Source organism: Panthera uncia, chromosome B1 (assembly GCF_023721935.1).
Source record: "Panthera uncia isolate 11264 chromosome B1, Puncia_PCG_1.0, whole genome shotgun sequence".
Classification (NCBI taxonomy): Eukaryota; Metazoa; Chordata; class Mammalia; order Carnivora; family Felidae; genus Panthera; species Panthera uncia.
In genome coordinates, this window is record NC_064811.1 from 165,796,667 (window position 1) to 165,812,708 (window position 16,042).

The following is a 16,042-nucleotide window of genomic DNA, read 5'->3' on the forward strand; positions in this document are numbered from 1 at the left end:
ATAGGTTGTTTTTATGCTCTGGCTTTAATCAGTAATGCTGCTATGAACACTCTCGTGCATGCATTAGGTGGACATATGTTTTCATTTCTCTTAGGTAGTTACCAACAAGTGAAATTTTTGGTTCAAGTGAAATTTTTTGTTTAACTTTCTGAGAAACTGCCAAATGTTTTCCAAAGTGGTTGCACCAATTTACATTCCCAGCAGCCATGTATGAGGATTCTGGTTTTGCTACATGAGCCTCTTGATAGTGATGCTGTCAGCTAGGAATGCTGGGGGGTACTCACCTGGCATTCACTGTTCTACTTGTGGCAGGCCCCCACAGACATTTCCCTGACTGGAGCTAATGTTGTGGCTGGACCCACCCTTGTGGTTCTTATCATTATAAGACCCATCTCAGCAACAACCATCAGGGAACTTTGAAAAAAAACAAAACAAAACACAAAGTTTATTGTTTATTACTCACAAGTCCTGGAGGGTATACAAAATGCCTGAGGGCCACATAGCAAGGTCAAGGGGAGAGAAAGAAAGGAGAGAGACAAGGTGTGTGTGTATGGGGTGGGGTGGGACCTGAACTTCCACCTTTATTAGGATCAAAGGTGGGGTGCTGGCATTGTGTGGGTTTACTCTTTATCTGGTGATAAAGAGTAAACATAAGAGCATAAAACATAAGAGCAGGAATCAGGATGTGGGGAGGGAAAAATAGGGGCCCTCAATAAGTCAGACTTCCACAAGGCTTTCTAAAGAACTTCATGGATAAAGGCAGCCTGGCTCCTTATCTAGTTGTTTAGCTGGCAACACGTGTATTTGAGATGGAGGTCTTTGAAATGCACACCTCAGCAATCAAAAGCTTAATGTCAGGCACATACACTTGCACATTCTTGTTGATATTTATTACTGTATTAGTCAGCTACAGCTGCCATAACAAAATGCCACAGAATATGAGGGTGGTGACGGTGGTGCTTAAACAACAGACATTTATTTCTTACAATTCTGGAGGCTTAGAAGTCCATGATCAAGGTGCTGGCAAATTTGGTTTGCGGCGAGAGCCCTCTTCCTGGCTTGTAGACAGCTACCTTCTTGCTGTGTCCTCACAGGGCCTTTCCTCTTTGCTCACATGGAGAGAAACAGAGATCTCTGGTGTCCCTTCCTCTTCTTAATCCTATCAGAGCAGGACCCCTACCCTCATGACTTCATTTAACCTTAATTATCTTTGTAGAGGCCCTGTCTCTAAATGCAGTGACAGTGGAGGTCAGGCTTCAACGTATGAATTTAGGGATGACAAGATTCAGTCCATGACTTCCTGCCCTATGGTTTCCCAAAATGCATGTCGTTATCACATGCAAAACACATTCATCCCATCCCAGTACGCACCCCATCCCCTAAACTTTTAACCCATTCCACTGTTAACTCCCAGTCCAAAGTCTCATCTGGATATCATCTAAATCAAGTTTGATTCATCCTGAGGTAATTGTCCTCTCCAGCTGTGAACCTGTAAAGAAGAAACAGTTTTCCCTCCCAGATTGGGGTGAGTCCCAGCCCCGACATCTCTGAGTCACCTTTGGGGTTATTCTTTCCTCGCCTTAAAGGATAAAGCAGACTGAATAGCTGTATTGTCCTGTCTTCTAGAGTCCCAGAAGTCCAAAAGCCTTCCTTTCTTTCATCCAGGCTCTGTTCCTTTTGGTTCAAACTGGCAGTGTCTCTGCTGGTTATAATCCCATCTTTACTCCCAGTTTCTGCTGAGATAGCTGATTAACTCCATAGTTAATCTTAGATAATCTCCTAATGGACTGGATTGTCTAGCCACACCCTTGGTGTTCTCTCCAGAGCAAGCTTTCCCATTTTTGCAATATGGGTAGGCTGAGAACTTTCCAAATCATCAAGTTCTAGTTCCTTTTTGCTTAATCTTTCATTCAATTAAAAAAAATTTTTTAAATGTATATTTACTCTTGAGAGAGAGAGAGAGAGAGAGAGAGAGAGAGAGAGAGAGAGAATGAGAGAATGAGCAGGGAAGGGGCAAAGCAAGAGAGGAACACAGAATGCAAAGCAAGCTCCAGGCTCTGAGCTGTCAGCACAGAGACCTACTTGGGGCTTGAACTCACAAGCAGTGAGATTATGACCTGAACTGAAATCAGACACCCAACTGACTGAGCCACCCAGGTGCCCCAATCTTTCCTTCAATTTCTCTCTCTCCTCTCACATTTTACTAGAAACAGGAAGGAGAAGCCAGGTCTCACTTTCAACATTTTGTTTAGAAATCTCCTTAGCTAAATATCCAAGTTCATTGCTTATGAGTTCCACCTTCTACAAAACACTAGAGCACAATTCAGCCCGGTTCTTTGCCACTTTATAACAAGGATTACCTTTCCTCCAGTTTCCAATAACATGGTCCTCATTTCAGTCCCAGATCTCACCAGAAGCACCATTAACATCCGTGCTTCTACCAACACTTTCTTCAGGGCAATCTAGGCTTTTTCTAGCATGCACCTCAAAACTCTTCCCGTCTATACTAACCACCCAGTTCCAAAAACACTTACAAACTTTTATGTATTTGTCACAACAGCACCCCACTTCATGGTTCCAAAATCTGTTATTAGTCAGGGCTCTCCAGAAAAACAGAACCATTAGGGTACATATACGGTGCTGTTTCAGTCTGAGAGCTGACAGGCTCAAGACCCAGAAACAGTCAGTGTTTTAGTCTGAGTCTGAAGGCAGGAAAAAGCGGATATCCCAGTTCAAAAGCAGTGAGGTAGGAGGAATTCTTTTCTTCCAGAAAGGGTCAGACTTCTTGTCCTAATTAGGCCTTCTCCTGATTGGATGAGGCCCACTTACACTAGAGAGAGCAGTCTGCTTTATTCAGTCTCTCAGTTCCAATGTTAATCCCATCCAAAACACAAAATGTTTGACCAAATCTTTAGGCACCCCAGAGATGGCCTAGTCAAACTGATTAATAAAATTAAGCATCACAGGTATTATCTGTCTTATTTATTATAAGCATTCTGGTGGGTGTGAAATGATATCTCATTGTGGTTTTAGTTTGCAGTTCCCTAGTGACTAATGATATTGAGCATATTTTGCATGTGCTTACTAGCCATTTGTATATCATCTTTGGTGAAAGATCAGTTGAAATCACTTGACCCCTGCTTTTTTATTGGATTGTTTTGTCTTCTTATTGAGCCGTGTGTGTGTGTGTGTGTGTGTGTGTGTGTGTGTTTATATGTGTTTTAGATTTAAATTGCAAATAACAAAAGAACTGTTCACTCATTTTATTGACCCTAAATGTGTTTTGTATGTATCTATTTTTCTTGTGAGTTCATATTTACTGACACTTTTTAATGGGACATTTGAGGCCAGGTTGAAGCTGTATTTCTCCTGGGAGGATCTGTATTTACTTATACCTGAAACCCAGAGGTACTACAGACATAGGTCTACTTCCAAGTAAATCCTCCCTGTAGTTTCTAGGCCCAACAGGCAATGTAATTTTCTGCCCTTGACAATGCTGTGGCTGTGGTGACTATATTTTCTGAACAAAAATACTCTGGAAATGTGGTCAGAATGGAAGTAGTTATGAGGACAAAAGGCCAGAGTATTTGAAGTCATGATTGCCTGGGAAAATCAGATTGCAGGTAGTTATAGGGTCATCTTCATCCTGAGCTTTAGAGCCTGGCAGGGCTAAGTAGATGGAATTTGGTTTTATGAAAATATTGTTGATAATTTAATTTTAAATACTTAAGACAGTATGATGTATGCGTGCTATTTTTAACTGATATCCTACGTATGGTTAATTAACAAGTGAAGTACCCTGATGGGGAGTATAAACTCCAGGAAAGGTTGATTAGCTTTTGAAAGATTCTAAGCAGATGTCCACACTTTAGAGAGCTTCAACCATCTTTATGTCCACTCAACACTGAGACTATATGGATTTTTCTTTGGTGAAATAAGTAGTATTCATAATGTATGGATTGGCTAGAAACACTGTACAGAGGCCACCTACTCTTGCATGACAAGGAACCCTAAATATGCCCTTTGTAATACATATTACCATTACCCTTAGTAATGGTGCTCTTGGTTTAGGTTCCCAAACTGACAGCTTCAGAACATTACCTGAGAATTGTTGTTGTGAAGATCTGCTGAATCCTTCCCCTAAAATATTGTTTCCTGGGTATGGAATAAATCTTCCATGCGAAGTTTGATGAAAGTACCCAGAAGGACAGGTAGTTGGGACTTTACCAAGGTTACAAAACAGTTTTTATTACTGTTTTTGAGTGCACTTGCTACTAAATGTTTGCATGGGCAACAAAATTCTGCCTACTATATATGTTATTAGAACATAACATTTTAACATTGCAAGGCAGGAAGGTAGTAGGGTAGAAGAACTTACAACGTTACAACGTTAAACAAATAGTATCTACAAACAGTAAAGGGGTATCTTGCAGATAGATCCCTGCTTTGTAAATCCTCCTGCTCCAATAATTTTCAAACTCTATTATGATTTGAGAAAAAGAGGAGATTCCTTGAATGTATGGATTAAAACAAGGTATGAAATATCTGAGGTTTATGAAATATGAAATTAGAGAAAAGCCTTCTCTAGTGCTATTTCATGCAGAGTATTTGCATGTCTCAGCAGCATCAGCCAAGGTTTCTTGAAGCTTAAACCCATCCACCTTGGAAAAGCTGGGTTTACGTAAGGGTGTAGTTATTTGCCAAAATATTTGGAGTGGGGGAAAAATCTTTATTTTTTTGGGTGAAAATATTCTGTAATTGCAAAATTAACCACCAATACTTTTATATACTTTGGAGAAAGCTTTTCTTGGCTAACAGATTCAAACATCCATAAATAATAATAGTAAGCAACATTTATTGCAGGCAATCTTCTGGTAAGTAATTTATATACATCATCCCATTAATGATGTATTTCCATACAACCCTGTGAATGGATGTTTTTATTTCTATCTTATATATAAAGAAAGCGAGGCACAGAGATCACATAATCAGGTGACCTTGAGTTTGAATGTAAACTCAAGTTTACCCTTTATTCACCACCTATATTCCTATATCCTCTAACTGAGAAGGATGGGGCAAGTCATTTACATTATGGACAATTTTTTTTAACAGGAGTTGCCCACAGAACGGAGTCTAGAGCTTAGAAAAAACACATTTAATTAGGTTTACCCCTAACTTCCGGACCCCCATTTCTAGCACTTCTTTGGTGATGAACCTTCTGTAGAACGAAGCTGCTAGAAAGGGAGAGGTTCTTTTCTGAGACGAGCCAATGAGATGGCTGCATCATGTGAGTGGCACGTCGTTTGGCCAATGGGTTCAGCCCTTGAGGCCTCGCGAGAAGATCAGAAATTGGTCTGGAGCATGTGGGCCTTTCGGCGTGTCGGGGGCGTTGAGCACCGGGTTCTCCTGAAGGCCAGCAGAGCGGGGCGACGGCTGGAGATTGGTGAGCGGACGGGACGCAGGTTTGGAAGGCCAGGGAGGCGCAGCTGCTCCTGATGCAGGCCAGGTGGGCTTTCGCTCAAGCTCCAGGTGGCAAGTGGGGGCGGGGAGGGTTCCTTTCGGCCCACTGCGGACTCTACGCCCTCCACCCCCCAACCCCAGGCGGGAGGGGCTGTGGGTCCCCGGTGGGGCCGGGGCCTGGGCCGGGGCCAGGGCGGGGGCGGGAAGTCGTTATTTGAGGCTGGGTGTGTAGGAGGAACGCAGGACTGGAAAAGGTGGGAAGCTTGTGGCCAGAGGAGAGCGTGAAAGTTACTTAGACGGAAACGGGGAGTGGGAACCCCGACAGAGCTATTGGTTTTGGGAATAGGACTTTGTTCTGGGGTGGGAGAGTAGGATTCGCCTTCACAGGCCTCCCTTCTGGTTAGGCCCCAAGTCATAGTTCCCCAGCCCAGAGCTCCCTCCTGGAGAGGTCGGGAAGATAGGCCTGACCTGGGGCCCGTCCCTATCGCGCCTTCTAACCAACCGGCTCTCTGCTCACTAATCAAAGGAGAAAAGTCCATACTGAGGGAGGGCATACTGTAGGAGGAGCCTGAATCCCTAGAAGTGATGATGGAGATGAGGGAAGGGCTGAGAAAGAGGAGGATTCCAGAAATCCTGTAATTGGTAGGTATTATAGCGCCTCTCAGTGTGTGCTGGTTAGACAACTCATTCTTTGGGTGCTGTTGGGAAGATGTGAGCAAGGAGGCCAGGGCAACTGAAAAGGAGTTTAAACAATTAAAGGGGAGTACTATTGTAGCCTTTAAGGAAGGGAGGCATATCCTGCCATTTTCGTTTTACATTTATAGCTTAGTTAAAAATTAAAAGTTTGTTTTTTTGTTTTGTGGTTTTTGTTTGTTTGTTTCTTCCCAGATCCTGAACTATAACCATCTGTAGTATTGACTTAGGAATTCTGTCAGTCTTTTCTGTATGCGGATGGCCTGATTTTTTGTAGCTAATACTTAAGGCAAGTTTGCAAAAGTTAAGAGGTTTCCTTGTCAGTTAAGGGATCAGGGCAATGAAGGAAGCTCTTTAAAGAAGGAGTCCTGACTTCTATAGATTATAAAGTGATTTTGAAGAGGCCTGATGGTCCTGAGATTTGAGGAGCCAGGAAGAGTCTTATCCCTGGTTACCTGGGTGAGAAAAGAGTGTTAAATGTCATCCGTGAGACTCAACAGGTATTGCAAGCTCAAAGCAGAAGAGTCCGCATCCTAGAGACTTCAGTTCTGGTAGAGTTTGAAAGAAGAGTTTTATAGAGAAGAATTGGATAAAGATTCAGAGAAGCAACTATGGAGATCAAGGGGGAGATGGAATAGTTTATGTGAAAGTAGACTGGGAAAAAAATTACGAGTCTAGTAGAGAAAAGAGAGGCCAAAAACAAAGCAAAACCCGTAAATATTTGCTGACAGAATAATTTTGTGGTATGATTATGTTAACTGTGAATTTGCTCATAAACCAAAATCCTGTCCATACATAAAAAGTGCTTCCTTGTGCAATAGGTAGTTAACTCGCAGGACTGGGTTCTCTGAGAGGCTGTTTGGGTAGAAAATACAAGTACCTTTGAGGAGAGCTTGGCTTTTAAGGGCTTGCTGATGGAGAATATTCAAAATATTCTGGGCTAAATAGAGCTTTTGAAGTGAACATGATATAGGAAGGAGGCTGGTTGTATTACTGGTCTGACCTAAAGAAACTATATTTCCGGGGCATCTGGGTGGCTCCGTCAGTTGAGAGTTTGACTCTTGATTTCAGCTCTGGTCATGATCCCAGCATCGTGGGATTGAGCTGCGTTGGGCTTCTCACTGAGCGTGGAGCCTGCTTAAAATTCTCCCTCTTTCCTCCCCCACCCCTGGCTTTTGTGTGCATGCGCTCTCTCTCTAAAACAAAAAAAACCCAACTATGTTTTTAATGCTTTGTGAATTTGTCTTGAAGGAAAAGGAAAACAATTGGGAATCTTTAATCTTTATAAAATGAAATGTTGGCAGGTAATTTATCAGAATAGGATTGACACCAGTGTCCTCTGCAGCCGTTCAATGGATCCTGTCCAACCACCCTTCAGGGGCTCTTCTGTGAACCCATCTCAGTGTGTACGGATGCCTGGCTCTTGGCCACAAGCTCCTAAACCTTTGGACTCAGCGCTGGGCAGGGCAGGATCTACAGGCAGAGGCCATGTATTTGGGAAGCCAGGGGAACCAAGCCCACGGAGTGGGCCAGCACAAAGGGTAAGACCATGTCTGGATGCAGAGGTAGCAGCATACAGCTTATCATCAGAGGAAATAAGAGATTTCAAAGTGCTTAGAAAACTGAAGCCCTGTATGAAAAAAAAATGGTTGGGGTTTTTTGGTTGATTGGTTGGGTTGGGTTGGTTTTTCTTTAACAAGTAATTGCATGCCAGGCATCTGTTTCAAATCCTAAAGTTGCAAGAGTTTAGAAAAAGTGCCTCATAAAGAATGCTAAATAGAGTTGGGTAAATGCTTTAGTTCCCTAGCATCTATACATATAAATGCATACACACAAATGACAAGTTTAAAGATAATAGCTCGTTGTTCTTTTCTAAGTGTTTAGATTTTCATGCTGGGTTGGGCTCTGTGATATTAGCAGACACTCCTGCTTCTGAGGTAATAATTGTTAAGAAAGTTTTCCAGAAGGCTCCTTGCCCAAATCTTAAATAAAAAGATCTTCAGCCATTGCTTTTAATGTGTGTACTCTTGCATGTATATGCATTCTTAATCTTTTAATTATACAGTAATTTTAAGAGTGGTATTTATAATTTAAAAATCTCAAAGAATAAGGAGTTAGCACATATAGGAAGAAGCTGATAAACAGTTATGACAATTTTAAGAGTTGACAGTGTCAAATGTAATATTCTGTAGGAAGAAAAATTGATGACGTTATGTTGTATTTTTACTCAGATGACTTGCTTGAGTCTATAAGTGGCAGCTCTAACAGGTGTAACAGCAGTAAACTTTCAAAACTGCTGCAAGAAAACAGCAAGTTTTGTTAGAGGTTGTTAAAAAAAAAACCCACAAACTTCAGATACTTTTAAATGATCCAGTTTTTCTGAAAATACATTAACTAGTATATGTGTTTTCTCTTACCTTGGGTGTATAGGAAATAAACTAGAAGAATTGCACTCTGTTACTCTGTACATCAAATCATGGGCTATAGCTGTATATATACTTGACAGTCTAATATGATATAGTTATAAATGTCATGTATAGTCACATGTAGTTATAAGTGTTTATTAAAAGTGTTTATTGGGGTGCCTGGGTGGCTCAGTCCCTTAAGCATCTGACTCTGGATTTTGGCTCAAGTCATGATCTCAAAGTCATTGGATCAAGCCCTGAATTGGCCTCCATACTGAGCATGGAGTCTGCTTGGGATTCTCTCTCCCACTCCCATCCCTCCCCTCCCCCCACCATGCGTGTTCACTCTCCTGCAAAATAAATAAATAAATTTTTTATTTTTTAAAGGGTTTATTAAACATACCTATAATTTTTTTATAAAGCATTTTTTCCTTTATGGTTGTAACATGTATAGAATTCAAAGATGATTTTTATTACATCTTCTTAAACACTTCACTATGTGCATTACAGAATGTGCATCACTTCCAGTCATTGAAATAACACTGTTATTTCATTTTAGAAATGAAATACATTCTGCATCTTAGAATAACTTTTGAAATATATCTTAGAATAACTCTACTCTTTTCATAGGAATGTGTGGATTTGGTCTCCATGTTCCGAGGACTGGGCCTTGAAACAGTGTCTCGGACCCCTCTGAAACGGGAAATGCCTCCATTAGGTATGTGAAAAACTAATTTGAAAAAAAAATGTGGTGGTATGTTTGTATGGTTGCTTTGTTCTTAAATTCATACAGTTTATCTTCAGGAAAATAATTGTACTTTAAAACATCGTCAGCTCACAGTTATAGTTGGGTTTTGGCCCTTCCATTCAGGTAGAGGCATTTTAGGTCGAGGCTTGTCTACCAGTATGGTACGCAAGGACAAAGAAGAACCCCATCCCACTTTTCCGGATCCTTCAGTGCTGGCAGCTGGGGATAACAAGATGGCAGAGGCCTGTTTTGGTTGGAATAGGTAGGTAAAGTTGCCTTCTCAGGTAAGTGTCAAATTCAGATGAAATAGCTCTGTAAATCCAGAGAGAAACTCTGAAAAGGGTTGTATTATCTTATAAACAATGCATGGTTTTATATTAAAGAATGGATATTTTGCAAGAATAATTAGGAGCCACTGATGTAATCAGTCATTAGAAAAGGGTAAAAAGTAGTTCTCCACTGAGCAGTTTACAACTCCATTTGCTCTGTTAAGTTAACCTGATTGTGTGGTTCTTTAACCTGGCTGATTCTAACTTCCACCTCAGTTGTGCCATGAAAGTTGGCCCTGAGAGTCAGTGTTAATAGAAATTAGCGAATGAGTCATGTAGGTGTATTGGATCTGGAGAGAATCCCAAGGTTGGGTCCCTGTTGCTGACTCCTCCAGGAAAAGAATGTAGACTTGGAGGAATCATTTAGATGGGTTTTAGACGGTCAAGAAAATCCTGATTTGTTCTCTTTTCAATGTTTCAGAATGCTTGGAAGAGGGAATTCGGATATGTCTTTATTCCCTTTGGGAAGAGCAGCTGGTGGTATAGGCAGAGGAGTATATAAGGCTCCTGCTACTCTCAGCTTGACTTCTCGGGATCCTGCCCAGCTGTCATCATCACCACCTCTGCCCCCATCCTCACCACACTCTCTGGATCACCCTCTACTTGGGACTGTAGAACACAAGGGAAAGTAAGTCCGGAGCACTGCCTTCTCTGCTTGGCATTGATGTGGGGAGAGGCCTTCTCATAATATTGTAAACACTGTTTTCTGTTGTATCTAAGCTCCTTTGTGGGTGGTAGCTACTGGAGGGTTGTTTGTTGTGTTTCTTGTTTTTTTTTTTTTTTGCCAGTGGGGGGAATGACAAGAGGTGGGACAATTCCTAACGAAGTAAAATGGGTTGATGGTATAGATAGCATGTACCAGAGAGTGATTCAAGTGATTTTTCATTCTCTTCTCAATTCAGACACAGCAGTTCTTTGTCACATTGAAGATAAGGAAGTCATCTAGGAAAGATATTGCAGCAGTTTATCTTAGTGGAACTAATTTTTGTGTTCTTAGTTATCTGGCCTAGATTATTCCATTTATATTACTGGAGCAAAGAAGGTGAACCTGCCTCTCTAATTAGAGATTGCTAAGAATTTAGCTTCTAGCCTTCAAAGCTTGCTTTTGTGTGTCTTGTGTAAGCTAACTGTAAAATATTACTTCCCTCAATGTTTTTTTATTTCTTTTTATTTATTTTCTTGTGGTATGGGTTTGCACTTTTGTTTTGGGTATATATGCATGCTTTTGTTTATTTTTCAGAGAGCTTTTTGTGAAGCAAGGATCAAAAGGTACACCTCAATCTTTGGGATTGAATCTTATCAAAATACAGTGTCATAATGAAGCAGTCTATCAATATCATGTGACTTTCAGGTATTCACAGCTTTTTTTCTCTGTATTCACTTCTTAGCATTAATGAAATAGTTTTCCTGGAAAAACAGTATTTTTCTGCATATTTCATAATGAACTTCTGCCTACAATAATGCACAAACTCTGGTCTTTGCATTAAATTTAAGGTTAACATTATATTCAGCTATGTTACCATTTCAGATTTTATTATTTTTGTTTTACCATTTTATGCGCCTGTAAGGTGGATTTTCTGTGAAGTTAATGAAGCTTAAGTGCAGGGCCTTTTACTTGCATAGACCCCTTCCATAATCTTTTAACTTATTTTGTATCTATTATTTTGTATTCCTTGTCTTAAGGAGAGACCCCTCTCCCCCAGTGGCGTGAGACCAACATCTCACAAAACGCAGATCCTCCTTGCAATAAGTCTCCTACCATCATGGCTCTCCAGTGACAGTCTACGACAAAATCTGAGAGTGAGGGGTGCCTGGGTGGCTCAGTCACTTGAGTGTCCGACTTTGGCTCAGGTTATAATCTCACTGTTCGTGGGTTTAAGTCCCATATGGGGCTTGCTGCTGTCAGCGCAGAGCCCGCTTCAGATCCTCTGTCCCCTTTCTCTCTGCCCCTCCCCCACTTACACTCTCTCTCTCAAAAATGAATAGACATTTAAAAAAATCTAAAAGTGAGAAAATCAGAGAGAATAACTTTAATATTATGTCCGTAACTTCAGGGTTTCTCATTCTTAAAAATTAAGAATTCATTTTACTTTGTGTTCTCTTTTAAAATCTCAGGAAACTTATTAGCTGGAGGTTATTGCTGGAATTGTGAAAATGAGTGTTTTGGAGTATCTCTGGGGAGAAAATAGGAAAACGGAAGACTGAATTTTTGAAGCACAGCTGCTAATTGGTACAAGAGGAATACGTGGAGTGTAAGAGAGAAGAAAGGAACAGTTAGGAGGAAATACCCTGAAGATAGATTATAAAGACCAAAGGACGGGCTCCTTTATTATCCTTAAAAATAAATAATAAGTTTTATTTAGTTTGTTTAGAGAGAGAAAGAGAACAAGTTGGGGAAGGGCAGAGAGAGAAGGACAGAAGATTTGAAGCAGGCTCTGTGCTAAAAGCAAAGAGCCCGACTGGGGGCTTGAACTCACAAACTGAGATCATGACCTGAGCTGAAGTCGGATGCTTAACCAACTGAGCCACCCAGGTGCCCCTCCTTGGTTCTTTTAGTCTAGTTTTTTCTCCATAACTCTAACAAAGCTACTAGGAAATCAACAAGGGTGCTCTTGAAAGTAAATTCAGTTAACTTTTTTTCCTGTGGCCAAAGTCAACCACCTACTCTTCATTCAAAGGAGCCCTTCCTTGGGGCACCTGGGTGGCTCAGTCGGTTAAGCGGCCGACTTCAGCTTGGGTCATGATCTCGCGGTCCGTGAGTTCGAGCCCCGCGTCGGGTTCTGTGCTGATAGCTCAGAGCCTGGAGCCTGCTTCGGATTCTGTGTCTCCCTCTCTCTGACCCTCCCCCATTCATGCTCTGTCTCTCTCTGTCTCAAAAATAAATAAACGTTAAAAAAAAAAAACCAAAAAACAAGGAGAGCATAGGCCATGGGAAACAGCCACTAAATTGGCCATTTATTTAAAAAGTATGTAAGAGGAATGAGAAATGGAATGATAATTAAAGAGAGTACCAGGATGATTGCTTTAAAGCTGAGCACGTTACAGATGAAGAGAAGGAACTAAAAAAAGAGGGTAAAATTGAACCCCTGAGAAGGGAGGGTAGTCCCTGCTCTGGAATGTAAGGGAAAGGAATGAGCATTAACAAGAGGAAAGAACCCTCTCTGTGGAAATGGATTGACAAATGTTCATGATGCAGAAAGGAGTATGAGTCCTCACAGGTCTCTGCATTGACTGACAGTGAAAAAGACATGGATTTTATAAATTTTAAGATTGTAGATCTGGACCTTTGAAGCTGCAATATGAAGAGGATGCCAGGCCATGAAGAGGATACTCAGAAGGTGTATTATAGTGGAGTGGTCATCCTGTGGCTTCCTTGTATTATGTGAAGGGAGTCCAGAAAGACAATTTTAAGTGTTGTGTTCAGGACATAGTGCCTTTCATGTATATGAATTTTTTTTAGAGAAGCTTTTTGAAATGTGATGTTAGCATGTGCGTGTTTAGTTTTGGGGACAGCTATGTTCTATTACCACTTGACGTTTTTATTTTTATTTAAAAAATTTAACGTTTCTTTTTTTCTTCTTGAAATTTTTTCTTAATGTTTATTTTCTTTTTGAGAGAGACAGAGACAGAATACAAGTGGGTTAGGGGCAGAGAGAGAGGGAGACACAGAATCCGAAGCAGGCTCCAGGCTCCAGGCTCCGAGCTGTCAGCACAGCACAGAGCCCGATGCAGGGCTCGAACTCATGAGCTGTGAGATCATGACCTGAGCTGAAGTTGGTCGCTCAACCTACTGAGCCACCCAGGCGCCCCTTAACATTTATTTCTTTTTGAGAGACAGAGAAAGAGCACAAGCAGCAGAAGGGCAGAGAGGGAGGGAGACACAGAATCTGAAGCAGGCTCCAGGCACCAAGCTGTCAGCACAGAGCCCAGTGCAGGTCTTGAACTCACGAACTGTGAGATCATGACCTGAGCCGAAGTTGGACGTTTAACTGACTGAGCCACCCAGGAGCCCCCAATTTTTTAATCTTTCATCATGTACTTGAACATACTTCACCCTTTTAAGCCTTAGATTTGTTTAAATTTTGCAGTTAGAGAAGAGATGGTGTGTTACTGAGATGAAATGGGACAGTCATTGTACCAAAGTAGCTACTGGAGCTTTTCAAAGCTGTAAGATTTGTGACAATGAATCAATAAAGTGTAGAAATTGCCATAAGTGAAAAACAAGAGTAAAATCTTTTTATTATTTATTTATTTTTGTTAATTTTGGAGTGCAAGTGGGGGAGAGGGGCAGAAAGAGAGAGAGAATCCCAGGCAGGTTTCACGCTCAGTGCGGAGCCAGACTTGGGGCTGGATCCCATGACCCCAGGTTCATGACCTGAGCGGAAATCAGGAGTCACGTGCTCAACTGACTGAGCCACCCAGGCACCCCATAAAATCATGTTTTTAAAAAGTTCTTTTTAAAGTGTGTATCTCTGTAGGTTCTGGAGCAGGGATTGGCAAACTATGACTGGCCTGCAGGGCAAATCTGGCCCACCATCTGTTTTTGTTTTTGTTTTTTTTAATTTTTTTAACGTTTATTTATTTTTGAGACAGAGAGACAGCATGAACAGGGGAGGGGCAGAGAGAGAGGGAGACACAGAATCTGAAACAGGCTCCAGGCTCTGAGCTGTCAGCACAGAGCCCGATGCGGGGCTCGAACTCACGGACCGTGAGATGATGACCTGAGCCGAAGTCGGACGCTTAACCGACCAAGCCACCCAGGCGCCCCCCCACCATCTATTTTATAATAAAGTTTTACTGGAACATAACCAGGCTCATTGGTGTACATACCATTTGTGGTGTTTAGGTACGTGTTGGTCAAGTTGAGCAGCTATACCAGAGACCATGTGGCCTGTAAAACCTAAAATATTTGCTATCAGGTCCTTTAATGAAAAAGTTTTCTGTCTTGTCTAAAATCTGGAAGAACATATGCTGACATGCTAAGGCAGTTGTCTTTGGGTAGTGGGTTGTTTTTTCTGTGGGCAGGTATTCTTGGGTTGAAGTTCCTTTTGTAGTCAGGTAAACTGTATTTGAATTTTTCATACGACCACTAGATGGAGCAGTAGTTACAAGTGACTGGTTCTTAACAAACCTATTTAGTAAAGGCTGCCATTTGAGCAAATTGAAGTAAAATCCTTTTTGTTTTCTAGCCCCAATGTGGAGTGCAAAAGCATGAGGTTTGGCATGCTGAAGGACCATCAAGCTGTCACCGGCAACGTTACTGCTTTTGATGGATCCATTCTCTATCTGCCTATTAAACTTCAGAAACAAGTGAGACCAAATAGGAAATGTATTTTGGAATGAAACCTAAGAGAGTTCTGGTGTTTTGAGTGGTAGGAAGTCATAGACATCCTGACGTTTGAGTTGTTCTTTCCTATTCTTAGAGGGAAGACAGACTTCTCCATAACAACGAAATGTCAAACTAAGCCACTTTTTCATCTGAGTTCTCCAAGAAGTCCCTTCTTAAATAAGAGGAGTGGTTTGAAGCCTGTGAACTCAGTGATAGGAAATGGTTTAAGATTTCAGATGGAAAGGGATCTATTGCTAGTCAGTTCTCCATTACATTTCTCTTACCAAATCCTTTCTTAAATCTTTGTTGTCATGCTATGATTTTGTTCAGTGTGGACAGCAAGGTGAGGGGAAAGTGGAAAATATAGTTAAGATATTTTAGTGTTTTCTAGAACACATTTGATTAGATTAGGGCTTGGTAGTTTTGTCATTTTTTTTTTTTTTACTTGCATATATTTATTTGTTAGGTCCTTGAGTTAAAAAGTCAAAGGAAAACTGATGATGCAGAGATCAGCATTAAGATTCAATTGACAAAGATCCTGGAGCCCTGTTCTGACTTGTGCATTCCCTTCTACAATGTTGTTTTCCGTCGGTGAGAAAACAGCTTATTTTCTTTAATCACAGTCTTGTGTTTGTAACAGTGCTCTTCAAGAAGCTTGGATGGTACTATATACCACAGTTCCTATAGGGATGAGTTTGGAAACATTTAATAAATAAATGGATGGTATTGAGGCTAACTTATTCAAAAATTATGTCAAGTGATTAGCCAGATTTGGGTATAATGAAGGTCAGTAGCAGGATGGGTTCCTTGGAATCATTCAGGAACTTTAAAAGTAGATGTTTATATTGCGTAATTTAATGGTGTTACTGACGGGGCTATTCAAAGTGGTAGTGCACAAAAATTTTTGCTGGAAGAATTTTTTCTAGGTCCCTTGAATTTTTGGATACAGTTCATGTTTTTAACTTTTTATAAGATCCAAATTTTGATAAAACTTATTCCTGCACCACCTCTTTTTAAATGAAACACAGAACCTGATTTCTAACTAATAAGCTGAACTACCAGGACAAACATAACTACC

At 41.0% G+C, this 16,042-nt stretch overlaps 1 protein-coding gene across 3 annotated transcripts in view; it reads left to right on the forward strand.

The window, feature by feature from the left end:
- Window positions 1–5,263: 5,263 nt before the first annotated feature.
- The window catches only part of PIWIL2 (piwi like RNA-mediated gene silencing 2), a 75,417-nt gene continuing 64,638 nt past the window's right edge, over window positions 5,264–16,042 (forward strand). For 2 of the 3 annotated variants that reach the window (XM_049631535.1, XM_049631537.1), the window contains exons 1-7: window positions 5,667–7,694; window positions 9,189–9,276; window positions 9,430–9,568; window positions 10,057–10,263; window positions 10,876–10,986; window positions 14,825–14,945; window positions 15,431–15,555. In XM_049631535.1, coding sequence (XP_049487492.1) covers window positions 7,443–7,694; window positions 9,189–9,276; window positions 9,430–9,568; window positions 10,057–10,263; window positions 10,876–10,986; window positions 14,825–14,945; window positions 15,431–15,555 — 1,043 coding nt within the window. In that variant the 5' untranslated portion in view covers window positions 5,667–7,442. Of the gene's footprint in view, window positions 5,507–5,666; window positions 7,695–9,188; window positions 9,277–9,429; window positions 9,569–10,056; window positions 10,264–10,875; window positions 10,987–14,824; window positions 14,946–15,430; window positions 15,556–16,042 lie in introns of those variants that run through there. The other variant, XM_049631536.1, reaches the window with a different exon arrangement.